The 27,623-nt window shown below is 46.5% G+C and overlaps 1 protein-coding gene across 7 annotated transcripts in view; it reads right to left on the reverse strand.

Annotated features, from left to right (window-relative positions):
- Positions 1–636: 636 nt before the first annotated feature.
- SIPA1L2 (signal induced proliferation associated 1 like 2) overlaps positions 637–27,623 on the reverse strand; it is a 222,509-nt gene continuing 195,522 nt past the window's right edge. For 4 of the 7 annotated variants that reach the window (XM_053910190.1, XM_019419003.2, XM_019419001.2 and 1 more), the window contains 7 exons: positions 26,446–26,599; positions 23,984–24,203; positions 15,779–15,910; positions 5,457–5,510; positions 4,739–4,862; positions 3,824–3,905; positions 637–2,028 (listed from right to left, as the gene is read on the reverse strand). In XM_053910190.1, coding sequence (XP_053766165.1) covers positions 1,882–2,028; positions 3,824–3,905; positions 4,739–4,862; positions 5,457–5,510; positions 15,779–15,910; positions 23,984–24,203; positions 26,446–26,599 — 913 coding nt within the window. In that variant the 3' untranslated portion in view covers positions 637–1,881. The remainder of the gene's footprint in view (positions 2,029–3,823; positions 3,906–4,738; positions 4,863–5,456; positions 5,511–15,778; positions 15,911–23,983; positions 24,204–26,445; positions 26,600–27,623) is intronic. The other 3 variants (XM_019419005.2, XM_019419004.2, XM_019419006.2) reach the window with 3 other exon arrangements.

Genomic DNA, 27,623 nt, shown 5'->3' on the forward strand with positions numbered 1-27,623 from the left:
CTAAAATATTTATTACATGCCCTACACGAAAGTCTGCGGATGCCTGTCCTAGGTGATCCATTCTCCTTTGGAAGTGTGAATAGTCTTTTAAAATACAGGGGCGCCTGGGTGGCTCAGCTGGTTGACCGTCTGACCCTATTTTGGCTCCGGTCATGATCTCACGGTTCCGGGATCAAGTCCCGCTCCGGGCTCTGCACTGACAGCGTGGGGCCTACTTGGGATTCTCCCTCCCTCTCTCTGCCCCTCACGATAAATAAACTTAAATAGAATGCAGGTCTTATTTTGCCCCCTCTCTGCTTCGACAGCCTCCTTTTTGACTCAGAACAAAATCCAGACTCTACCGTGGCCTATGGTTCAACACCAAACTCCTGGCTGGGGTAAGTCATCCAACCTGAGCCTCAGTTTAACCTCGCTGGAAAATGGGAATCCCGCTGACAAAAAGTGCAGAGAAGGGTGTGTGGAACGCAGCCGCGGCTGTTAAGACTAGTTACTCTTTAAATGAGCATGGGATTCAAGAAGAAGATGAAGCCAGATTCGACACAGATGAAAATGGCAAGTGACGCCAGCACAAATTCGCACACGCTCAAATTCTTGACACACAGACGATAAAAACCCGCATTCACCTGATGCCATTGCTTAGGTGGGCTCTTTCGAACATTTATTAAAAAAGCAAAATGTATGTTCATCTCAAATAGAACAGTTAAAAATGGTAAAGCGATACAAACACCTTGTTACTAGCAGCCTCCAGTTGTTAGAATTTCCCGCCCTGCTCTTCAGTCCGTGCCGGGCAAGCCCCTCTTTCCAGAGCCTGCGGCTGCCTACGCCTCCCTCATCATAGTGCAGGTCAAACCCAAGTTTATAAAATTAACAATTTAAGGTTAAATAAGCTTAAATAAGGGCGTTAAATACAAGACACTTCATCAAAGCTTCTGTACAAAGAGAAACAAATTTGGCATTGTACACACGTGATTCTGCGGGCTCCCCGCGGACGGGAGGTTCTAGAACGTAAGCAGGCGTACTCTTCTTCAGCAGAGCAGTAACTAAACACAGTGAACTAAGAGTTGAAGGGACCGCTCACTGAGCCATACACAAGGCATGTGTAGCTTTTTGTGGGTTTGTGTGTGTGTGTGTGTGTGTGTGGTTTTTCTTAAATCAGAACGCTGTTAATATTCAGGCACCGTTTGCTCCTGCAAATAAATAAGTCTCTAAATCGACTGCATACAAACTAGTGTTAAAGACGTCAGTGCTTTTTAAATTTCCCCCACGCGGCTTCTCCCTACTATTTACTACGCCTCTTTCTTATTGCTATGATAATGTGGCTGAGAAATAAAACTACTGTACATCCAAAAAAATAGAGCACCTTTAACATTAAAGTATACGTCTGATTATTTGTCTCCGGGTTTATTTTACAATACTAAAGCCCAAACTGCGGTCGATCTGCTTTGGACATCTCCACCAGGTCACCTGATCCAGAGCAGGTCGAGCCCCCCTTCTCCTCCCTGTTGAGGTACGGCCCGCGCCACAGCACCCGCGCCGTGGAGCCCGACGGCGAAGAGGTCCGGGACCGACGCCAGCGGCTACATTCATCTCGACACCGGGGGGGGGGTTACATTCATCTTCACGCGGCCTCGCTCTCCTCTCTGCTGTCACGCGAGGCGGCTTCGGCTTCCAGGGACGAGTCGCCTCCCCGCCCGGCGGGGTGGATGGTGCCGGGCGGGGTGGAACAGCAAAAACAAAAAAAAAACACCAAAAAAACCCAAAACACATCTACGGTCGGCTGCAAGCACGCTGAAAGACCACGCGTTGGCGAGTTCCCGGGGCTTCGAGGCGTTTCCCGGGGGCGCCCCCCACCCCCTCCACCCCCGGCGGGCTAGGGCCGCGTTAAGACTTCTTGTCGATGGTGTTGAAGAACCACTCTGTGAATTTCCGCAGCTGCGCGGTGGCCGTCTGGGACTCCTCCTGCAGCCTCAGGTTGTCTCGGCGCAGGTGCTGCACTTCCGCTTGCAGGACCGCCTTGTCCTGCTTCTCCTGCGAAGAGGGCACAGGGGCGGGATCACGCATGCGCCCGAGGAACCCTGCTTCCTGAGCTGCGCTGCATGAACGCTGCCCTACCCCCCGCACCCCCCTCCCCCCCCCCCCAACCTCCAAGCCCAGCGCTGACGTCGCCGTTGGGCCTCTATCTCCAGTTCCTCTCATCACTGATAGAAGATTCTAGAATGTGGTTGGTGTTTCTTCTCTCCCCTGCCACTTGTCATGTATGTTGATGATTCTAAATCCAAGTCTCTCCCTTACTTCCTCTCTGTGATCTGGAAACCCACCCTTCCTCAACCCCTGCTCCCATGGCCACACCCTGTACCTTGCTGTTACCCGTAAACCACACAGCTTCCTAGATGTTTCGTCCTCCCACGTCCTGACCACCACCTCTTGTCCGTCTGGAATAATCTCTCTAGATTATTATAATCTCTCTTACCTTATTCTCACTGTCCCCTGCAGTGATAGTATGTCTCCTTACCCAGCTTACACTCTAGGTCCCTCAGATTAATCCCATACTATACACACCCCAGGGGCTCTGTCTCTCTCCTGGTCCTGACTTCCTGTCGAAACTCTCAAAACTGGTTACGTTCCACTCTCCAACTGTCCTACACCTGCAGCTGGAGGTAGGGTGACGTCCTGGCTTGCTTGGGACATTTCTGGTTCTAACTCTGAAAGTTCTGTGCCCCGAAACCTCTCCACCCCAGGCAAACTGGACAGCTGGTCATCCAAGCTGGAAAGAAGCACCCAACTCGGCCAACAAATACTGCATAAGCTTTAATTAAGGCTGCGAATTCAAATGTATCTTCAGCCTTGTTTGGCAATCCTATCATATGTGAATTTACTGACCATTCTAGGCCTTACCCTCTGCCCTTACACCTCTCCTACTCCTTCCCACCACTAATCACTCTCAGCTCGTGACTGGAAAAAGAGAAACCATTAGAGGGCAACTCTTACGTGTGTGTGAATGTATGTTTGCACGTGTGTGAGTGCACACTCGCACGCACTCTACTCTGGTCGCTCTGTGTGAACCGTCCCGACCCCGAATCAAGACCAGCCTCAGCTTTGTGCACAAGATCAGGGCATGACCCTCCCGCGTTTCTGCATACTGTGACTCCCTTCCCAACTAGATCCCTCCATCAACACGGACACCAGCTGTAATCTCTCCCTTCTTCAACGAACAAAATGGTAACGAAACCCTTCCCGTGACACCCCTCCCAGCCCCACCTTCACCCCTCTGCTACCGCACCCTGTTCCATTTCCGTGGACAGCACGATGGTTACCTAGCCCGGTGCTGACGACACAAGAGTTCAGCAGACGTTTGACGGGAATGTGAAATTAGTTAACTTCTTTTGAGGCCTGACCATGCACATGTTGACGTGTAGGGCAGAAGTTGTGAGGTTCATGTAGCTGACTCGGGGGGAATACAACAGCTTGGGGGAGAACAGGCTTTCCAGGAGCAACTGACTCCTTTTAGGTCAGCCCATAAATAGTTGGTACAAATGATAACTCACTGAACTACAAAATACTAGGCTCTGAAGACTGGGCATCCACAGGGCTCCCCCTCATTTGGTCCCCTTTATTGCAATTCTTGCCTCCTCTTACAGGGATATACATGAGCTGGAGGCCAGAAAACAGAATTAGACCTCAGGAGTCTCTGTTTTCTACTGTTTTCTACTTTGACTGGGGCAGTTATCTTTCCCGAGGGTCTCCATTTTTATTTCTACTGGCTAGAAGGGGTTGATTATGCAAGACAAGAGTTTTGATTATGGATTCCGATGGATCCCTTTACCTTCCGAAGGTCAGTCTGCAGTTGTCGAAGGATCAATTCCAGCTGATTGACTTTACCGGTCAGTGTTGATGGAGACCGCTCCCTAGGGAAGAAGGATAGAACCAGAAAGACTCAAGGGCACTGAAGTTAAGACGTTGCATTCAGTGTTCTTGTTGGTAAAGTTTTCACTCAAAAAATCATTTCATGTGCTTAGAGCCCAACGAGGAAATACATAAAATTATGTCACATTTGGAAAGTGAACATATCGCTGCTTTGGTGGAAAATTCCTTCTGGGTCTCTGTTGATTTTAAAAAGGGATTCAGAATCTCTGTGGGCATAGATGTTAGTTAAAAAAAAATGAAGTCAAAAGATAAATTATCTAAATCAGTTTAGCCAACTGAGACTAGGTAGGCCAGAATGAAGTCCTGGGAACCAAATACAGATTCGATTTCTCCAATTGGTTTTTCTCTGTCAAGAAAATATCATGAACCAAGATGAATGGGCGAGTTAACGGTAACACAAGTTCGTGTGAAAGTTGGAATTAGGTAAAGAATATATATATTCTGTGGGTGATAAACTTGTCAAGAATATAGGGAAAGAGATGGTTCAGTCACGTCAGTGGAAGAAGGCACGAGGCCAGGTCAAGGACCAGGGTTCTGGGGGGGAAACGTGCCCTTGGCAGGTCCCCCATGTACAGCCCGGCAGAGGGAGACTGGTCAGAAAGGTAGGAGCCGCCCACAGGGCAGAGCAGTTAATGCGACCAAGAGCCAGCCACCCAGCAGCGGAGGGAGCCCAGTCAGCCCTACTCAGTCCCGTATCTGGATCCTGAAGGACCAGGGGAACACAGAGCAGAAATGGTCTCCTGGGGTTTTGCTGAACCCCTGATGCTCGTGGGCCTGGGGAGCAGAGGGGGAGGGTCCACAGGGGCTCACATACCCAGTTGCATCCATGAAATCTTTGCTGCTGCCTGGGTCTACACATAAAGCCGGTTCCTGTGCGCCTTCCAGGTCCTGCCCGTGTTGCATATCTGTCAGGGTGCAGAAGGATGCCACTCTCTGGTCTGAGAAGGAGACACACATACACACACACACACACACACACACACACAGAAGTTTAGTATAGCTGCAAGGCGATGTTTCTTTGTGGACATGAATTTAGTCACTAACCTACCTACCCCACCCCCCCTGCCCCCCAATCAGTTACTGCCCTGTTTCAAAAAACAAAAAAACAAAGAAAAACAAACTCAGGCAAGCTGCTGACAATCAGAAAGCATCAGGATCGGCTGTCCTTGGGGGCTGTATGGCATGCGCACATCACAGCCACGGGGACAATTAGCAGATCCTCGATTTGCTAGAGCCAATTTGCTTTCCTCCTTCCACATTCCAAGAAATGCCAAAGCTGCCGGCTGTGCGCATGGAATAACGGCGTCCTCGTCGCGTGATGACCTGGCTGATTAACAGAACCCAGGAGACGGACCTCTCCTCAAGCTGTCGCCCCGACCAGGGGAGCATGAGACACAGCAGCAGCCAGGACCCACGTCCCCTGGGCGTGCCAACCCTCCGAGCTCAGATAACCATGCAGACGTGCAGACACGTGAAAAATAAAGAGACGGTTACAAAACATCAAGAGCCCGCGGCGAGCCCCGGACAATCACCTAGATAGGACGTGTGGTGACAGAGCAGCCCAAGTTCTTCGTCTGAGTCAAGACCTGAAATAAGATTTAGAATTTCCTATGAACAGTGGTATCTCTAGGCGCCTGACTAGAAGCCCGCATATGACTCAAATACAGCCTGTGCGTGCGTGTATGCGTGCGTACTTGTGCCGAACGGGGAGTTGTGCCCTTGACTGCCAACAATATGCGATGCCAAACAACGTGGTTCAGCATTTCGCGTGCGAAGGTCCTGGCTGGACGCACGCTGTCGTGTACGGTGACGAGAAGCGGGGTGCCTCAAACGTGCAAATCTAACAGTAAGAAGCTGTGACCATTTGGGGTTTGCTTAAATGACCCACTCTGCAAACGTGAAATAGTGGTGGTGAGGGAGATTAGCTGCCTAATCTTTCTAGAAACCATCAGGGGAAGACGCGAGGGGCACAGGGTTTCCAGCGGCCGAAACAAAGGTCAGCGTGACCACTCTGCCTTTTCTCGGCATGGGGCCATTTCTATTCTTGGCACCCCTAACCTCACATGCGATGTTTCCAGAGCTAGGCGGGAAAGGGGACGTCCTATTCTTTGGAAGGGGCACCAGAACTAGCCTGGCTCTGGGGGCTGAACGCTGACCCAAGAGCATCGGTCCAGAAATGCTGAATGCCACGCAGAAAACAGTCCCACATTTGAACAAGGTGGAGGTGAGAAGCAGGAATCTATCTAATTATTCACTTCCTGCATTCCCCGGTGTCTCTTTTCTCGGTGCCTGAGCCCACATATGCATCTACAGTTGGAATCCGAGGGATACAGCAGGTGTATTAGTGCTGTGGTGTCTTTTTCATATGCTTTGATTAATGGCTGAGAAACTGCATTCGGGTCCGTGTCAGGGGTGCTCTGTTCTTAATTTATCCCACCCTGTCTCCCTCCGGCTGCCGGACGAGTCTCCTAATGAGGCTACCTGCCTGTCTGGTTTATGGAGGGTCCTGCACTTCCTGTTAATTAGAAAGGATGGTGGAGGCTGCCAGGGCAGGAAGGAAAGCGAGCTGGATCGCCACGGGCACTGTGCTGGAAGCACCCACCAGGGGCCCGGGCCTCCTGGAAGTGGTGCCAAGGACACAGGGTTCTCTGGCCCCGCGTCCCGCTCTCCCACGTCGGATTTCCCAACGCCTGCGGTAGGTACGCAGGTGTTCTTTGACAAACGTTTCTGTAAAGCTTTCAGATTGTCCTCCACGCTTCAGATCTACAAGACGTATCTTCTGTAACTAGGAGTTCCTGGGAGACCGTCGTGTTCCCAGTTTGGTACTGACTGGTAGGGTTTATGCACGTGATGAAATAATGTGTAATTTAATTAAGACTAACAGCACAATCTGGGTATTGCCTACTTCTGCACGTGGCAGGGTGCAGGCAGCAGAGGTGGGGGCAGGAATGATGGGGCGTACTGGCCGGGGGTGAGCAGCTCCAGGGGCGGGGTGGGGAGGGTCCGGGCTGCCACGAGGTCCAAGATAACCCTCTGTTCTGTGACGATACCAAATAAGGGAATACCTCACACTTAAAAAAAAAAAAAAAAAAATCAAGGGCAGATATATTTTGATTCTCCAGTACAATTACTGACAAAAAAGGGATGTCAAAACAGATAAAGGATTTATTTCTATTACTCTTTAGAAGAGTTCCACGGACTCATCCACATTTTATACAATCCAGTGATAATTCGGTCAGTTTCCATCTTTCTTAATATATTTGAGTCTGCTGGTCACTCCGAAGTATCTGGATGAAGATGTCTTAGCTTGCTTCCTCTATTTTTACCTTAATTGATAAAATACCCACATATCTGACAGAGACAGGACTTGCTGCTGGCAGTCATTCAAACATTCCTTGGGGAGAAATAAGGTCCTACTGGTCAGGAGGCAAGAAGCCAAAAAGGGAGTTTTGCCAGCAATGTAGTTTCACAAAGAGGATTTCATTGTGGATCGGAAAAGCTGGTACGTTGAAATCCAAACAGAATGCTGCTTGATTAAGTCCAGACACTGAACTAACTCTGTAAAATACTTAACCATAGTGACAGTTTCCAGTGGAAGCTTTATTCTCCCACAGCTTCTTTCTGTGATGATGAATATTCAGTAACCAAGTAATTACTGACATTGAACCAAATGGCACAGACCAGACCGTAAGAAGACAGGCGCGGGAGCATGAACTTCATGTAAATGGTTAGCACAGCAGATACAGTCAGCTCAACCTACATACACAGCCTGTTTCTCCTTTTCCTTCCTGTTCGCTGTGCAAGAACATCTGGCTAAGGGGGGTTGGGGGACACTGGGCACGGCTTCCACATGGAACAGTCCATCCCTTTAAATCATCTTTGAAAAGCCTTATTAAAGTGTAGTTTCTTGTTAGTGCACTTGGCACGAAAAAAGAGGATGAACAAACAGTCAGCAAGATATCCCACATCCATCTAGAGCTGAGATGGCAAAACAGTTGCCCGTGAATAACTCCCGTGACCCAGACAGGCTGCCTGCAGCAGCACCGAGGGAACGGCAAGGCCAAGCCCGCATCAGGGAGGGAGGGAGTGATCTGATCCGCTGATCGATTAGTCATGTCTGCTGAGGGCACGAACTAGCAGAAGGGTATACGCACGAGACACAGAGCACACAGGACATGCAAGTATGAGGCTCAGTTCGCCTAAACCTGTTTCCACAAACAATGCTCTTCTAACACGTCTCTGCGGTAGCTACGAATTACAGAAAAGCTGGGGGTCTGTAGCTATATGCAGGAAATTAAAGGTACTGTCCTCGTAGAAGCTGACTTAACCAGCAACCAGGAAAAGAAAAAAAAAAAAAGTTACACTGCACTTTTAATAAATACTCTGGTCTAGGCCTTTTGCAGCCTGTTCATGAATGCTGAAAGATCACGGTCTGGAGTCTACCTTTGAGTAATGAACAAAGCAAAGTGTGGGAATTCTTCTTCGTTTCAGATACAACTATTATTATTGGCCTGAAACAGTTCCTTACTTTCTAGATCACTTAAGTCTATTTACTAATATTACATTAACTTTACGTTTTTCATCCAAGTAGTAGTCCTGTTTCTTTTCCATTTTTTTAAACCAATTACGTTACCTCGGGAATTAGGCGGTATGCCACATTTTGTTTATGCCTGTGCCCCCCTCTTTTTCATAGTGTTCAACTATCAGTAACTTAAGCTATTTTATCAAGTTTTAAGCCGCAGCATCAGAACTGAAACAGTTCTCATTATAAAAATTTGTTCTTATTCTCTTTAAAAACCAAGGGCATATGGAACATAATATACTAAAAACATAAACTTGTATTTTTTTGGGAAATACATTCACGTGGAATATTTCATTCTGATAGCGGGGCCTGATAAATGAGCTGTGTCCCGCATACAGACACTCACACGCACACAACCATGGGCCCATGGAAAGGAAGATGGGCCCATGGAAAGGAACAGCAAAAGGCTGGCATCCAGAGGGGAGTAAAGTCTGGCCTGTTGATGGCGTGTGACTCTGAAATCCAGAGTCTCCTGTCATTCGTTGGTAATTTCACCTTTTAAAGCCTGTTTTCATTTAAAACGTTATCCATTCAACAAATGCTCAAGAAGACACAAACGGACGACTCCTGCTATTTTGGTAAATGAGATCTATTTTAAATTCTAGCACTCTTGAAGAGACTCCCCTTCCGCTGCGTCCCTGCTGGACCCACCGCCAGCTCTTCTGGGTTTGCTCACTTGCCCACACATGAGGAGGGGTGAGATCTAGTCTCTATTACTTCGCGCACCCACGCCTCACATTATTCCAGCTAATGAAGGAATGATGCCCACAACGGCAGTAAGTGACGATCTTACCGTATCACCTAGAGCAGAAATTTCACTTACGAATTCTGACGTGCAAAACATATGTCACATCCCCATCCCCGACAAACACAAGGGCAACACACACACTCCAACAAACTTGCACTGTGATGCGCCCGTTTTTGGAACTTGACCGTGGCAGGAGGGCTGAATGGGGGGCACGGGCTCACTGCACCTGACCTCACAGGCCTATGAAGGAGATGCCAAATTCTCTGACAGTTGGTCTTACGGGTAGAGTTTGGTGATCTATCTCTAGTAAGCGAGTTCTCAGCAATTAGATTTCTGGTCAAACGGTGGGTCCATTTTTTGGCGCAAGCTACATTCTGTCCTATTGTCTGCACACGAAGGCGGATCGTTTTATAATCTTTGTCATGATGGCGGCTTTGAATATTCTTCCTTGCTTCTTGGATCGGTGGCCTCAGTTTTCATCTTCCAAAGGTATGAGCTGGTAGCTCATTATCAGTTTACATTTACATGTGTGGCTGAACATTTTTCAAATACTGATTATTTATTTTGTAATTACACTTTGGTGGACTGTGCGTCCATAGGCCTTGACCGTTTGTTTATCAGGGATTTGGTGTTTTTTGCTGGCTAGGCCCCTCCATGCACTTGGGATAGTCTGGTTTTACCCATCACGTTTACTACAAATCCTCCCTCCCCCATATTCCCGTTTATCTGAATGTTCTCTTTCAAGTTCATAAAAATCTTAATGTTTCAACTCTTTTACCTGGCCGTCATTATCAGTAATTAAAGCATTTGCTTGTTTCTAAAGTGGTAATCTTTACTGTTTCTAGAATTGGCTCTTTTAAATCCTGAACCCAAGTAGTATATATAAATTCCTTTCCCATTTAACTCTAAATTATATTCAGAGTTTTGGTCTGAGCTCTTCCTCTGTCTCCAAAAGGCCTTATTTCTATTTTTTTTTTAAATCACTACTATGCTAATTATTATTGATTTACAGCAGACTTTTTTTGTGTGTGGAATATTTTTCATCTATTTCCAACTGGGCGCAATTAAGCTCTTTAAGATAACCTTTAAATACCTGAACTGAAATTGTACTAAATCCACAAATTAACTGAGGAAACTAATTGATTCATCATCCTTACCGTAAGCTTCCTATCCATTCTTATCCTTACATACAGTAGGACTTTTCGGTTATTGAAGTGTCCTTTGCTTTCTTGGATTATAACTCTAATGATGGCTTAATTTCCAAAGAATGTAGAATTTGATCTTACAGATATATCGAAAGTGCCCTTTGTTACTGTTCCGGTGCAAGAGTGTCTGGTCCAGCTACAGACACATGAGTGAAGTCACCTTTAATGCTCCGGTTCTGATCAAGCTCCAGCTGAAGACGGCTGCATGAGCTGAAACCACAGGGAGAAGAACCACTGGCTGAACTAACTAGAAGTCACTGGACATAATAAACCATTATGTCCAGCCATAAATTTGGGGGTGATTTTTATGCAGAAATAGATCACTGAAAAAATTAACAACGCTTTGAAACAAGGTTTATAAAATATGACATATATTTTAAAATATGTTACCTGGTCACTTTGTTTTATAATCTTGGATAATTTCATTTCTAAAATTTGATTTATATATATTTTTTAGCTAAAGTAGAATTAACATACAGTGTTAGATTAGTTTCAGGTATACAATATAATGGTTCAACAATTCTTTCCATTTCTCAGAGCTCATCACGATAACTGTGCTCTTAATCAGAATAATTTATATTTCATATTTTTTTAGATATAGAAGCATATGTAAATATATGTTTTCACCCCCAAAATTTATTCCTTTTTCTTTGCATTGCTCATATAAATGTCAAGTACTTTGCTCCCTAATTAAAGGACACAGTCTCAAAGCATGATCTGGTTTAGTTTCTGGACTGAAGGTACCTGCTTTTTATAAACAGCCCTCCATTAAGTATCATGTCACTCTTTGGAATAAAGGAGATATTCTTTGTTAGGTTTTAAAGGTAGCTCTCAAATCTTAATTTTTATTAGAAATAGGTCTTAATTCTATTAGATAAGCTCTTTTGGGGAAATTGGTATGATAACTTGTAATTATTTCAGCCACTATAACTTTTTATAATTAAAAGTTTGTCTTTTATTAAACCAGCTCAGCTCTTGCCAATAACAATGAATAATCTCTTCAATCTCCTACTGAGTTTCATCTAAGCTTGACATCACTATTAATGACTGAGATTGTCTTTTGATTTTCTTTTCTTGCGTGTTATCAGGAAAGAATCCTATTATGCAATTATTAGGCTGCTTCTGAATTTCAAGGAAAATTTATACAGGGATATCATTATTCCTTGAAGCTTTGAAAACAATTAACTCTAAACGTATTAGTTTCAGGTGACATTTGGGATTTGATATTCTTAGATAACTTTTCAGTGCCCTCTATATTTGGGCCTTTTATGGTTTCTTAGGCTCCCTCCCCCGTTTTCTTGCAAGAAATACCCAATTATCTTATTTATCAAATTTCTTCCTATATAACCCTGACATTCATTAATAATTTTTCTATTTCTCTTATGTATTGATGAATACTAATTTCTCTTCCCAGTTCTAGAAAGTACAGAGTTCATTTATACTTTCCATTTTTTGATCAAATTTGTGTTGCTTTATCAATATTCGAAGAAAATTAATCACTGACTTTACTTATAAATTGCACTGAAAATTCATTTGCCAGTTTACCAAAAAATCTATTTGATTTCTTTCTTTGTTTGCTTTCACAGCTTTTGTAGAATCTTTTTGTTTTTCATTTTTTTATTTTTTATTTTATTTTTTTTAATGTTTATTTATTTTTGAGACAGAGAGAGACAGAGCATGAATGGGGGAGGGGCAGAGAGAGGGAGACACAGAATCTGAAACAGGCTCCAGGCTCTGAGCTGTCAGCACAGAGCTTGACTCGGGGCTCGAACTCACAGACTGTAAGATCATGACCTGAGCCGAAGTCGGACGCTTAACCGACTGAGCCACCCAGGCGCCCCTGTAGAATCTTTTTGAAGCACAGTTAAGTTGGTTAATTTTCATGTGTTCCCCCCCCCCCCCCCATTTAAACAAATGTTTCTGAAAACAGTGCATTTTTGTTTAAGGACTGTTCTCTGGCTGCAGTCCAAAGATTTTAATAGGTAGTATCTTTGTATCATCACTCACTAAAAAAAGGAAAAAAATGGCCTCATATTCCTGAATTCTTCCTAGAATAATTATTATGAATTACATCAAGAGTCTAACAAATGCTTAGAATTTTTTGTTTGTGTTTTGCTTCTCAGTTTTCTTATTTAATTCTATTTTCATTACCTTGTGGTCAGAAAGGTGGTATGGAAACGCTCCTCATCGTTGGAGACGCCCCACTCATAGTCACAGGGTATATGTTATGTTCTCTGTACGAACAGAGTGTCAATATATTTCAGCAACGATGATCGGGACAGATATTTTGGTGCCTCTGCTCTACTGTTGCATGACATAGTAAAAGATCTAAGTTCTTACACTCCTGTGTCCAGTGTCAAGTTTAGCTGGTCAGCAAAGTATAACACATCACACGGCAAGTTTGGAAGATAAAACAGGTAGATCGCTGGGAGAGAGGCGTCTCTGCTTGCACGAATCACATGGGTGGATTCTATGAGGGTCATGGTATTAAGTAGGCAGACGCATTCCTTTTTTTTTTTAAAGCCCGTTTTGAGATGTGTTGACTGCTCACGTCCATGGACGGGCACAGCATTATTCCAGAGCATTCTGAGCTCAGTAAGGAATGTTGAACTGCCTTTATTAGTTTGTAGCAATTAAACAGATGCATAGGGGATTTTCTGGACTATCTTTATCATGTGTAGTCTAACTCAGAAAGGGCTCTGGGAACTGGTACGAGAAAGATCAAGTAACAGGCAGGGCAAGTGGGTTATCTCGGTGAAGACATTTCTCTTTAAAGGGCTGAGGTGATGGATGACACCCACTCGCCACCATGCCAGCGTTGTCGGAGTGACACTGACACGAGACGATCTGATTAGCAAATGTCTGGAGCTGCAAATTCCCAGCTGACCTCTCCTAAGCTGCCTGTGGTCTCAAGGCGGCGTGCTGTGGTCCGCTGCCCTACAGAGTAGCACCGAGAATTCCTCTAATTTTGATTTGTAAGCGTTTGGAAACTTCGGAAAGGTCAGATGACCGAAGTCCGCTCCCCTGGCAGGCAGAACCCCACACTCGTCCTGTTTGGCTCTGATGCCAATGCACGTGAGGTGTTGGCTCTCTGGGGTTTCCACGTCATGCTTTTTCTCTTTTGTCTGTGGGCACCAACTCCCACCTAGACCCTAACTTCGGCTCACAACCACTCTCTGATGGACAGACCTGAACTGCCGAAGTGGGGGGTTTAAGACTGTCAGAAGCCTTACGCGTTCATTTTCTGGTCAAGAAGACTGAATGCAGCCCCATGCAAATAATCAGGTACTTCTGAGGATTACTGCCGAACATTCGGTGTCGGCCCGTAGTGTGGTATTGTGGTAGTTAAGGGACTTGTCCAAAGGCCCACAGCCCAGCAGCTGAGCTGTGACTGTGACCAGAGTCCCTGGGTGGACACCTTTGTCACTGCTGCACGTGCCATTTTGGTTTCTGCACTTCCCGTTCTTAGCCCCTCTCCTTCAAAGATCTGTTTCACAGCAGTGCTTTCATTCTTGAGGAGGTGGAAGGGAACCAAGCAAAGATACAAACGGGGGGTGGCGAGTAGATACACAGATAGGCTGATAAATATTTTACATCTCAAAAATGAGCATAAAATGCAAAAGGGTCTTCAGAGGTCAAAAACGATGCCACGAGTAGGTATACAGCTCAAGTATCCTGTGCGTTGGGTACCTATCTTCCGGTACTAGCTTTTCTCATTCAGTTATCTCGCCATGTGCTTGATAAATAAAGATAAGATACATAAAACAAGCAGCCTTCCCTTGAGAAACTCATCACCTAGTAAGAAGATACAGACAAGTGAATAAAGCAGAATTCAGCGCGGTAAGTACCGTGCAAATATTTACGCAGCCGAGAATAACGCAGCGGACAGAATAGATGTTCTCATATTCTCCCGGGGGCAGTAAGACAGCACAGCGTGCAAAGAACGGGCCAGAGAAAATGCTGTTACCTGCTGCCTGGGCTGCTCTGGACGGAGGTAAAGACAGCGCTCCTGCCCCTTGGGGCTAGGTCGCATCTAGGTCAGCGTTGGAAGCACAGGAAGTAACTGGGCCGAGGGCCTGGGGTTCTATAACCAACTTCGGGTAATGTCAGGGAACGAAGGCTGCATCGCGGAGCAGACGGGCACTCTGAGGTTTCCACACGGAATTGAGTACTTTGCAAGGCAGTGAACCCAAGACCCTCACTCCTACTAAGGGAGCAGTAAGAGCCTGTTCAATTTGCAGAAACTTCCTAACAGAGTTTCTCTTTGCTTATCTACTGGAGCTAAACGCCCCTGGTGTCTGAATTAGCCTCCACGAAGCCTTCCCCTTCCCCGTCGCCGCTGGAACTTAGGACCAGAGACACCGATCCCGATCATCTAGAACAGATCCCTCGGCAGGGCCAGCTTGTGCAGAGTGAGGGGCAGGGCAAGCAGCAACTCCCACCTCAGGCAGCACCCTGACCTGGCAGCACACCAGTCGCTTCTGGGAAAGGAACGTGCTTTTGTGTCCCCAAGCCTGGACGTGCAGTGGGGGTAGAGACCAAGCAGGTGAGAGGACGGGGAGAGGGAGAGAAGAGATGGGTTGCTCAGGCGGCTGCAGATTCCCCTGGCCCCCTCCCCCCCGTGGGGGTGGCCACACGTGACCCTCCGCCGGGATTTGCAGACAGGCCACCTCCCCGGTCACTTCTACCAGTCACCCCAGGGGCAGCGGTCATCATAGAAGGGCAGCGCCAGCAAATGGCACAGGTCACAATCCCGGGTCATGGGAGCAGTTTCAACTTCGAAAAGTCCCGTGGGCGTGGCAGCTGGAAAGGCCCTCAGAGATGGGCGTGTCCGCTGTGTCAGGGACACGCTGTTGGAGGAGGAAGACGGGCGGGGCTGGGGCCCGTCACACTGCGTGTACACCAAGCCGCCAGACTCCTCAGGCTGTGCCCATTCCACCGAACCAGGCAGCCGCGGCCTCTGGAGGCCCTTCCTCTCCATCTCCCCTCGTGACGCTCGCAGGGAAGAATCCGGGTCCTACAGACTCACCTCCACATTTCAGGTAGGAAGAGAGGTCAGAGAGGGGAAGTGACTCGTCCCAGATCAGGGCTGGCACCTGATCTGGATGGCGGGTTTGGGATCCTTTGTCCGGTGCTCATTTCACGAAATGGCACGGTCTCCCTGACGAAACGCCCTTAGTCACAGCTCAAGCCTTCCCCTGCGCGTTTTCATCCACAAAGATGTGCAAAGCATCCAAAACGTTAACCCAGACCAATCCGAAAAGCAGACGCGTTCCCTATGTTGCCGCCCCAGGCCCTGGAGGCCCTGAGTCTTTTTACCTTCAAATGCCCGTGCAGCGTCCACGAGGTGGGACCAATCTAAACCCGTGGCCGTGTCCGGGAGGGGCATCAGGCCAGGATCTGCGCACTTGGACTTATCCGATAAGGACCCATCGGAGAACCAGAACTCATCTAAACGGGAACAAAACCAGAGCGTCAGTCGGATGGCAGTGCAGGGCCCGGGCGGCCCCTCCAAGGGGCCAGGGAACTTCTTCCAACAGACCTCCGGCCCCCAGGACAAAAGGAGACAGTGTGGTGCCGTCGCCCCCAAAACACACAGCTGGAGAAACGGAGGTCTGCAGGAAAGCCATGACCTACAGGCTCACTTAGAGGTCGGCCGGCCACGCCCCGGGGTGGGAGGGTTTTAGAATGGATCGATTCTGATGGTACAGTATCGGAATCTCACGGTTTTCTTCCAGGGCAGGGCTTTCCCCGAGGACATCCATCCGAGTCTGACTGTCTGCAGTACGGATTCCTGCTTTCTTCAGGGGTTACTTCCCCCTTTCAAGTGTTGCAAGCTTCTACTGTAAACAAGGTTCGGCACACTCTCTCTCTAGCCTGATTGATGGCTTAAGAAGCTTCCTGAAGAACACGGTTATGTAAGCTGAGCACCGCAAGTTCAAGATGCCCCAAATATCAGCTGGTTATAAAAAGGCAGGAAGACGAACCCTGTCTTCATTGTTCGCAGGCAAGGAAGAGAAGGGACAGTACAGTCTCTTTCAGCCTACGCACAAAAATGGGACTGGGGCTGCTCTGCGGACTTAATGAGGTGGCTTGATCCCCGGCAAAACCAGAAACCCCTTGCCGTCCAGCATAGGTTTGCCTTCCTTTGTACACATGGACCTTTTAGGTTTCTTTTTCTTTTCCACCTGTCATCACGGGACTTGAAGTGTTTATGTCATGGATAATACTAGTTGTTAGAACTCACTACGCATCTGAGGACAAATTTTTTTTCTTTTTTGAGAGAGAGAGAGAGAGAGACAGCCTGAGTGGGGGAGGGGCGGAGAGACGGGGAGAGAGAGAGAGAGAGACAGAGAGAATCCCAGGCAGGGTACCTGTGCTATTCGAGTGGGAGCCTGATGCAGGGCTCGAACTCACAAACCCTGAGATCACGACCTGAGCTGACATCAAGAGTCAGGCACTTGACTGACTGAGCCACCCCGGCAACCCTGAGGACAGATTTTTCAAAGGCTTAAACCGGACTTTCTTGGACATGTCGTTTCTGAACCTGCCCCAAACGTTGCATGCAGCTGCTTGTGAACACATCTGCCTAATGAGACCAATCAAAATAATGACCACCTGGTTGTCTGAGCCTGCAATTAAGTTAAGTAAGGGGCATAATTAACCCAATGCACCTGTAATTTTTGTTCCCACACCCTTTGGGGTAGCTGTGAAATGCTGGCATCTGGACAGAGAGAGAGCACGGTGGTGTTTGACCTTGAAGGGCACTCACGGTCCTTCTGCCCTCTTGACGCCTTCACATGACCTCTCAGCCCACCCCCACCCGGGGCGGGGTGGCCAATCAAACCCCTCTATTTTCAGCACTACCACGTTTAGCCGCGGGGATATTCCAACGACCCGGTCCCAGCCTCCACCGCGAAGGGAGCCCAGTTGCGGAGCGCTCACAGCTCCCTCCTCTCCTGACCTGGTTCTCGGGAACCCAGGAAGACAGAGGTGGGCAGAGGCTGGGCTGAAGCCCCCTCGCAGACCTCAGGCCTTTTAGGGTTAAGGTTCAACCCCCGAGGCAGAAAGGTAAGGAAGCCCCTGGATTTTCCATCACTTGCCAATCACTTTGTCTCTCAAACACATTGGCTCTTTGCTTAAAGCAGGCTTTCCAAAGCCAAGTGTGGAGGAATTATTTGACTTGGTGGCAATCATTTTTGTCGCTGATTCGCACGGGACCAGAGTTCTTCAGGAATGAGGTTACGAGTGTGGCAGCGCGGGGAAGGGTGCACCAGGCAGGCTGGAACCTGTGTGCCCCGGGGCGCTCTCCCTCCAACCCCCGCCTCTCCTTCCCTCTTGGGAGAGGAAACACCAGGGACTGGAAAATGATTCAGGTAAGTGAACATCTCGACAGAAAGTACACTCTGATAGTCGTGTTTTACTAACAAATGCCAACCTGAGGATTTTCTCTGCCTTTATAGAGAAACAATCCTTCCCCTGAGCTTCTTTCTGGCCCTGGAAAGCCCAGAATCAGGCCCAACACACGCTGCGTGTGCAGTCGCCCTTCTTCCCTGCCGGCACCAGGCAATAGCATCCTTTCTGGCTCTGACAGGAGCCACGTGAAGAGAGAGGCAGAATGCAGGCTGGTTGGGGCACTAGGCGAACGTCCCTGTACCCCCCACCCCGCCCCCACCACTTGTCCTTCTAGCATTTCTGAGCTCAAAAAGCTTCCTTCCCCAGACACCCACGGAGCACTGACCATCGGGGGAACCTGACAGTCTTGGGTCAAAGATGAATGCTTTGACTATTCCTGAGTGCCCTAAGATCCCACAATACGTGGCCATCTGTAATTAAGCCAAGGCACAAATCTGAATCCTGGTGGCCAGGAAACCAAAGCTGAGAGTGAGGGAGGGAGGGAGGGAGGGACGGACGACGGAGGGAGTGAGGGAGCCCAGCAGGACTGGTCCACCTGCTCTGTAGGTGTGCTCGCTGCCCTGGACACAAGTCACGCAGAAGCCGCATGCCAAGCCCGTGAGGACTCCAGGATCTGGGATGTCCCGGGGCGTAAGTTTCACAACCAGAGGCAAGCCTCGGGCGTGCTAACTTCCTCCAACTTTTATGGAGATGCAGGGGGCAAAAGGAGGGAAATGCGATTTGTGAGATTTCTTTTTTATTACAAGCTAGTATTCCCTCTTCCCCAGGTGTGAATGAAACTTTTGTGTTTATTTGACACCATAGGGCTGTCAAAGATGGTCAGTGGATTAGGAAGGCTTCTTTCCCCCAGGATTTATTGGAGCCTAGTTAGCCATGTATCTATGACGTGTCATCATTTCTCAGCACGCAGGAAGGTCCCAGGGTCACCGACACTCACCTTAAACGGAGAAAGAGCGTCTAAATTCTCCGAATTCTCAAAATGAAAAGCACCTCAATTTCTTTTCAATTGCTTGGAAGATCATATAATTGGCAAAACATAAATTTTATTTATTTATTTTTTTGGTCTGAGATTCCGAATCACCAAAAATCCTTTAGAACGTTCTTGCTGGTTGTGAGGTTATCACTACTGCCATCACCTAGATGATGCTTACCCAGCATCTCCTATGTTCCAGGCACCAGCAGGTACTATAGGACCAGGAAGACACAGCTTCTGCCCTTGAGGAGCCCGGTCAGCAAGCAGGTGAATGCTGCTGGTGCTGGTCCAGTGGGGGTTTGGGGAAGGTGCACACCACGGTGGCTGTGACTGGGTTGTTTCCGGAGTCTTACAGATGCGGAAGAAAAGGCACCCCTTGTCTTTGTTATTTCCAAAGCTCGTGTGACGTCAGGAGTGCACCCTGCTCTTTCAGCCAATTCAAAGGAGAAAGTGGCTCGGGGAGTCTGAAAGATGGCTAATGTCTAGGCATGGACGCCTGGCCCCTGCTCTCCGGCCTGGACACTGATGTCATGACTTCCTGTTTGTTTATCCACAACCGGAAGGCACAATGACCGTCTGTATCAGGGGTGCCTTTGTTTGTTGTTATAAATGCTGAGGAGTCCTCCTGATGGTCAGACAGCTGAGGTTTGGGCAGTTCCTCTCGAAACACCACTGAATGTTTATTACAGGGGAGACTGGGAACCTTTGAGAAAGACAAAGCAGCGCCCTTGTGGATCAGCCAGACCCCCTGCCTCTGATGGCCCACGGGCACGTTCTGCAATGCCAACTGTGGCCAGGGCCATCTTCTGCCTGTAAGCAGCTCTTACCACCTGCACCCCACACACTGGGCCTATGCCTGGGTCTGTAGCATCATGCGGGCGTACTGAATTACCGAGAAAATACTCATTTGACTTATTCTAAACTGCCCCCTTCTTGAAGCTTCAAGGGGCATCCTTTGGGAGGTGCTAGGTCAAAACTCCAGGATTTGGAAACATGCATAAGTTAGTACTCTTTTCTTATCTTCTGAAACTTAACTCTTGTGAGTCTATGCTCATACGAAGATTTCTCCCATTCCTTGGAGAGTTTTGATCTCCATAAAACAAAAAACAAAAAAGAGGGATTCTCACAAAAGACCCCGAATAGCCAAAGCAGTCTTGAAAAAGAAAAACAAAGATGGGGGCATCGCGATTCCAGACTTCAAGTTATAGTACAAAGCTGTACTGATCAAAACAGTATGGTACACACACACACACGCACACACACACACACACACCCCGATGGAACAGAATAGAAAGCCCAGAAATAAACGTACAACTATATGGTCAATAAATCTTTGACAAAGGAGGCAAAAATGTGTAATGGGAAAAAGTCTCTTCGACAAATGGTGTTGGGAAAACTGGACACTGACATGCCGAAGGAGGAAACTGTATGACCTTCTTACACCATGCACAAAAATAAACTCAAAATGAATTAAGGGCCTAAATGTGAGACTCGAAACCATAAAAATCCTAGAAGAGAGCACGGGCAGTAATATCTCTGACATCAGTCGTACAACATTTTTCTATACAGGTCTCCTGAGACAAGGGAAACAAAAGGAGAAATAAAGAATCAGGACCATACTGGCACAAAAAGCTTCTGCACGGCAAAGGAAAGTCAATAAAACAAAAAGACAACCTACCAAATGGAAGAAGATGTTTGTAAATAACATTTCTGATAAAGGATCAGTATCCAAAACCTGCGAAGAACTTACACAACACCAAAAAAAAAAGAAAAAAAAAAAAGAAAGAAAGAAAAAAAGAAAAGAAAACCCAAATAATCCAATTAAAAACTGGGCACAAGACATGAACAGACATTTCTCCAAAGAAGACATAGAGATGGCCAAAGGATACGTGAAAAGATGCTCAACATCACTGATCATCAGGGAAATGCAAATCAAAACCACAATGAGGTATCATCTCACACCTGTCAGAATGGCTAATATCAAAAAGAAATAAATGCTGGCGAGGATGTGGAGAAAAAGGAGCCCTCCTGCACTGCCGGTGGGAATGCAAACTGGTGAAGCCATGGTGGGAAACAGTGTGGAGGTGCCTCAAAAAATTAAAAATAAAATCTCCATATGATCCAGTATTTACCTGAAGAATACAAAAACACTAATTCGAAGGGATACATGCACTCCGATGTTTATAGCAGCATTATTTACAACAGCCAAGGTACGGAAGCAGCCCTACACTGAATAAAGTCAGGTGCCCAACTGGTCAAGGAGGAAACAGATACTGGGCACATTTATCAATATCATTGGTTATCTGGCCTGTGAATCATGCATCCAAATGGCCATTCCCCATTTTTTTCTATGTGGGCCACAAAAGAAATTTTGTTCTGGAATCCAATAATAATGAAAACAAAGACCCTAAATGCAACACAGAAGCATTTCAGAAACAGTTTCAATTGCTTCATCAGGCCGTATTTTTACGCCTCCAAGTTGAAGACCTAATGATCTAGCACATTTCAGGGACTTCACAGGAAATCTACATGAATCGTGACATGAATCACATCCAAAATGTGTTTGTGAGGGACTGGTCTCACAAGGTTGAATCAAGATCTTGATCTCCAGAGAAGAAAGAGTCTGAGACAGGTTCAAATGTGGGACAGGTACTAGCTAAAAATAGCTGAACGAGAAGCCTGTGACTATAATAATAATTACCCGTGGAAAAGCTCCAGCAACATTTGCTGTAAAGAGACAAACTTGCTGACCAGTCTCCATTAGTGACAGATTCTCTCTGTGAGGATCCCGTGGTGGGGACGCTCCAGTTTTAAAGCTTACCCGAAGCACATGCACGCCTTCTGAGTTTCTGCCTACCTCTTTCTACGTGGCTTCTAGAAGCTCGACGGAATGAACCTCCCCTCCAAGCTTTCACATGAAGCTAAGTCTCTGGGACTAAGAGAAAACAACTGGACAACCTCAATTCGTCCTCATTCCTCTCTTCAGACATCCGTTGTTCCGGTTCTGAACTACTCTCAGAGAGTGGGCTCTTCTTACAGAGGTTCTGCCGAGCGACCAGAAACCACAGAAAGTGAAGAATGACAAAAATCTGTGGATTCAAAAGGAACGACCACACAGGTTCAGTGCGGGCGTCAGACACGTTAGCACAAATTACTTCCAGCTCCCTTATCCACATCGTGTCATTTCACTCACGGAACCGACAGAACCTTTTCTGAGTAGTTTCTACAGGAAACTGAAGTCGCGTTGCCAAATCAGGTTTCAACAGAGAAGAGCCAGTGGCAAGGACCACGCTCACTGCTTTTCCCAGAGAAACGACCAGTGAAGACAGGTAAGGCAGTTTTGCACTTGAATCGTGAACAACTAATGTACCCTGCCTGTTTCCTACTTGCGCCTTTATACTTTGCAAATACTAAAAAAGGATGCATTTCTTCAGTAGATGGACAGAGAGAGAAGCTGTGGTACGTCCAGACAATGGAATATTATCTAGTGCTGAAGAGAAAGAAACTGTCAAGCCGTGCAAAGACACGGAGTTCTCCTGAAAAAGCTACATACTGTATGATTCTAAGTATATGACATTTTGGAAAAGACAAAACAAGGGAGACGGTGAAAAGATCAGTGGTTGGCATACTGCAGTGGTGGGTACATGTCATCTGACACTGTCCAGACCCACAGCATGTATGGCATGGAGACTGAATCCTAATGTAAGCAAACGATGGACTCTGGTTCATGACGATGTATCAATGCAGGTGCACGGATTGTAGCAAATGTACCCTGGGTGAGAGACGTTGATCGCCAGGGAGGCTGTGCATGTGTGGGGGCAGGGGTATCTGGGAACTCCCTGTGCCTTCTGCTAAATTTTGCTGTGAACCTAGAACTGCTCTTAAAAAAAAAAAAATTTTTTTTTCATTAAAAAAAAAAAGTTAAAAAAAAAAGTATCTTTCACAATGGAAGCAGTGAAGGGTGAATATAAGAATTACATCGACGCACAGGCCACAGATCTCATGACCACACATCAAGCATTAGAAATGAAAGAAATAACATCTGCGAGAAAACAGTCTTACTGATTTTACGCACGCTTTCAAGAGGACGTTAAATTTACCTATTTACAAAAAAGGAAAAACATTTAGAGAAATATTAGGTTATTAGAATATGTCTGACCTTTCATAGGGTTATCAAGAAGGAGTTTAAAGGTTTCTTCAATTTAGGCAAATTGACTCATTATAGCAGGCAGGATATTATGTTACTTAAAGAAATAGATTAAGGATTTTATGAGACAAGGTTCATTTCCAATTATGTTCAACATTAGAAGAAGCACTATTAGAACTTTTATTTCATTTAGCCTGAGATTTCCACACATATTATGAAGTTCAAATTGGTTCTAAAGATAATGCTTTTTATGAAATAAAAAAAAAAACACGGATAATGAATGTAGTTCTGATTAAATCCTTAATCATCCTGTACACTAGAAATTAAATTCTGAAAAAGGAAACAAAGCCAGAGTAAAAAAAAATTAGCACCCTTAAACGCTGACACCACGTAAAAGTCAAAGATTTTAAGATCTGAAGGAAAATCGTGTAGAAATTACCCAGTCAGTGTGTGACCCGTAAACTGGAGTAAACCGGACACAGAGCGCATGAATGATGAACACAGGGTCATTCCACCACCCACGGGGAAAGTCAGGTTGAAGACCCACGGCTCCCGTGCCCATCTCCCACCTTGCCCATCCCCTGGTGTTCAATGTCAGGGACGGAGGGAAACCAAACCTTCCTCCTTGCTTGCTGCCCAATGGAAAATCTACCTCCCGTGCCACTTTTGCCTTTATAAAATCAGGTCTTAGGTATTTTTTTCTTATACACACACATACATCTTTTATTTATATAGTCATGACTCGATAAAAAATGTTGAATATGGGCTTTTCAATATTCTTCAACACTCGCGGCACTGCTTAACTTCTAAAAAGTATCCACTCTGATGCCTGTATCACATTGAAAAATTTTTTTAAAAAAAAAGGAAAGAAAAGCAGACGCACCAAATAATATGTGTCTTAAAAAAGAAACCTAACCCCTCCCAAATCTCTACGGGGGCACAACCCGAAGGGCCCCCGCGTACGGAAGTTCAGCCCCTGCACACTTACTTCTCAGGCTCCCCAAGCTGGGTGCGGGGTGGGTGCGGGGGGGCAGCGTGCTGTGGTAGGGTGGGGTGGTGCTGAACAGAATGTCGTTGGGCAGGGCTTGGTCAAGTATTGAGCTTCGCGAACTGCCAAAGGAAGACCCCCTCCGATTGCTGCAGATGCTCTCATCCGAGAGGGTGCGGTAGAGCGAGCGTCTTGGAGACAGGTTCCCATAGAACGAAAACTAGGGTGGGGGGGAGAAGGGGGAAGACAGACACAAAAGAGTTGAAAGCATGGAATTTCTCTGACTAAATCCAGCAATACAAGTACCACCGTGATAGCATCTGAGTTCTCCCTAGGCAGGCAGGCAGGCATCAACCGTTAGCTCAGGAATGCTAAACCAGGCACGTGGGTCATCTAGGCAAACACACCAGGGCTCTGGTGCTGTTACTGGATTTGAATGTTTTCCTCCTTTGACATTCTGTGAACTACTATCATGAATTAGACAAGGGCAGCTTTATTAATTCTGAAATGTTAAATGGAACCTCCATAACCTTATAACACCGCCAGGTCCTGGAAATCTAGAAGGTTGCCATTTCGGGCACAGTTACGCAAAAGCACACATAGCGTGGGCTTGATTTTAATTTGAAATGACTACGTTTTAATATCAGGCAATTTCTGTATCAATCCACTGCAATGTGAGGTTCAATCTCATCCAAAAAAATAAAATAAAATAAAACCAATTTTGAACACTGAGGCTCTCTAGGCCACACAAGCAGGTTCAAGAAGCAGTGGTTATCAGTCCAGTAAAATCTTGTCTACTTAAAAGTGATCACCCACAGAGGTCTACTATAATTGTTGAAAATGGAGTTATGGTAATCGATTATTACCGGATTTAAGGGAACCACTGAAATTATTGTGTTAACTCGCAGACAGGGTCGGGAGAATTCTTACTCAAGAAGCAGTAGTCAAAATACTCAAAAAAATTAAATCAGATCTGACTTTCCAACTTCGTCTTCTGCATACCGAACCACATTCCTTTTATATAAACAATAGTAAAAGCCAGAATGTTTGCATCAAACAAACACAGAAATGGCTATTTACATTTGTGAGTGCAGCGAGAAAGCTAAACATATTTCTATTGTATGCGTTCCTTCCATTCTGTCTGGTCTGTCCAACTGGAATGTGTGTTGACTACAAAGTTAAATTTACACCATGAAAGGAAGGTGATTCGTCTTAGAAGGGGGGGGGGGAACCCCACGTCAAGGAGAGAAGTTCATTTCTATGAAAAGAACAGCTATCTGCCCCTTTTTACAAGTCTGCACCCAAGCTTATACAGTACCGTATATATGATTTGATACAAGTTTAGGAAAAAAAAAAAAAAAAAGAGGCTCATTATGATCGAGTTCTTCTGGGATTCCCTCTTCACACACACCAGCAGGTTCTTCAGAACATGATTACAGGCGCATTAGATTAAAGCAGCTTTCAGGTAGTATCTAATTAGAGTGTTATTCTAAGAACACAATTAGGTTAATTGCAGTATTGTTTTATTATAGAGAAGACAGGAGCACACAGACTTGGTGTTTACCCTGAGCCCAGTCAACATGGCGATGCCTCATATGTATATTTATATATATATGTTTTTCTTTTCATTTGGACGAGAGAGAGCACTGGATGAGAAGGGAGAAGATCTGACTTCCATTCCTGACTCTGACACCCTACATTTATATGAACTTCTCACTTCACCACGTAGGGACCCAGGCACTTGCAAAAAGAGGAGACTGAGCTAAATGACCGGCAGGTTCTTTCGAATCCTTTCTGTTACGTAACCAAGTGGTTTAAGAGACCGTAATAACAGCGAAGCTACAACTTGTTAACAAGAAGTGATCGAACGTTAGCGGGGGACTACTACGTGACGAATGAAGGTGTGCCACCGAACGTGAGGTTGGCTTAGAAGACGGACACATGGCCTTCCCTTGGGACTGACGGCGTGCTGCATGCTCCGTCATATTTACAGTGCCCGGCTTGGAGCAGAGGACAGATTTCTGTAACAAGTCAGGTAGTATGGATTTCATAGCTACTGCCTCTGATCACCTAGAATGTACCGGTGCTAAGAGGCTGCGCCTGTGTTATTTCTTCTCTCTGGTACACGTTTCACGGTCTCCTTTTTTCGGAGGACGACCCTGGGCCGGGAGGTCAAGTCACTTGCACAGAATCACGCGGCTGCTTGTCACCGGAGCTGGGATTTTCGGCCAGGCCTGCCTGCCCCTTGTCCTCTCCATCCACGCTAGAAAGTTGCCCTTCCTCACCTCCCCCGGGCTTGCCCTGCTGATAGAAAAACCCCCTGAAAACGGTCAGCCATGCACAGAGTACCAGGTAGAGTCATGACAGAGAACGCACGAGGCGGGACTCTGGAAACTTCCGAGCCTCTTTCGACTTTTCTTCGGTATTTCTGGTAACTGCAAAGCCTCATGAAAGTCGCTAACCTTTCTTCTCCCCTCCTCCACTAACGGACTGTCAGGAAGCATCAGTTTCAGAAAATCTTCTTTGGACAGAACATGTTGAGTTTCTGCAACAGCATCCCCCACCACGGTCTGGTGCTGCGTTGCCGTGGACAGGATCTCCATCTCACCATACAGCCTGTTGCACAGAAACAAAGCAGAGGGGAAGTTAAGAGGAGGGAGGGGTCAGCCCATTTGTAAAACTCGTGTAGCCCGAAGGATTAAAATCTGCCGATTCCACCACCACCTACTTATACGCGCGATTCTTAATTATGGAGTCAGGTCACCGCGGCGTTTGCTCCAGACCCCCGTGTCATTTTACACGTGTGAAATGAGCTCAGCTCTAAAGGTAGATTTCTGAATAATTCAGAATCAAGTCAGGTCCCTGAAGCCCCGGATGGGGAAAAAAAATATAGCCTTTTTTTTTTTTTTTTTAAGGCCGTGCTTTTTCTTTTCCCAATCTGTCAGAAAACACACTTTCAATAATTCATCAGAGATTATCATATGTCCTTTGCAGGAACACCTCCTTGCGTTTCTCAGAAAACTCGAGAGAACCCTCCTCTCGCAGGTAGACAACCGCGCTGCCCCATCTCACCCGGGTGACACAGAGAGAGGCACCCGAGGGAGCCTGAAATTTAAGAGTAATCGATTCAGGCGTGTGCCAAGCACGTTTTATTATTGGCAATTCCGCAGAGCCATTTGGATAAATAAGGCAGCTGTCTCCCTTAATTATCAGGATATAAAAATGTATTTACGAACAACAAAAGACTGTCTAGCGGAATTACTGTTTTCAGCTCTTTTCCAGGGAGAAAACCAGGGACTCGATTTTTAAAAGTTTACTCTGGAAATTCAATCCGAGGAAGCAAACACTCCGGAGGACGCAGTGAATCATCAGTGGCTGTACTGTCAGCAGTGAACGGTCCTTGCCACATGACCTGAGATGCAACGTTCTAGGAATCCATGGCCCAGGGCCACAGGGCGACAGACCTGTCTGTTATTGTCATGTGTCACTGAGATGACTCTATTTGAGAGGCGAGGCCATCTTGTCACAGTCCGACAGCTCACTGGGAAATTACCAGAGTAAGGAACTCACGCGGACGTGCTCAAAATTAACAGCGATTATCTGGAAGTTGCTGAGGTAGGTCAGGTTGGGTCAAGGAGGG

The sequence above is a fragment of the Panthera pardus genome, unplaced genomic scaffold, assembly GCF_024362965.1.
Source record: "Panthera pardus isolate Hobbes unplaced genomic scaffold, ASM2436296v1 HiC_scaffold_22, whole genome shotgun sequence".
Taxonomy (NCBI): Eukaryota; Metazoa; Chordata; class Mammalia; order Carnivora; family Felidae; genus Panthera; species Panthera pardus.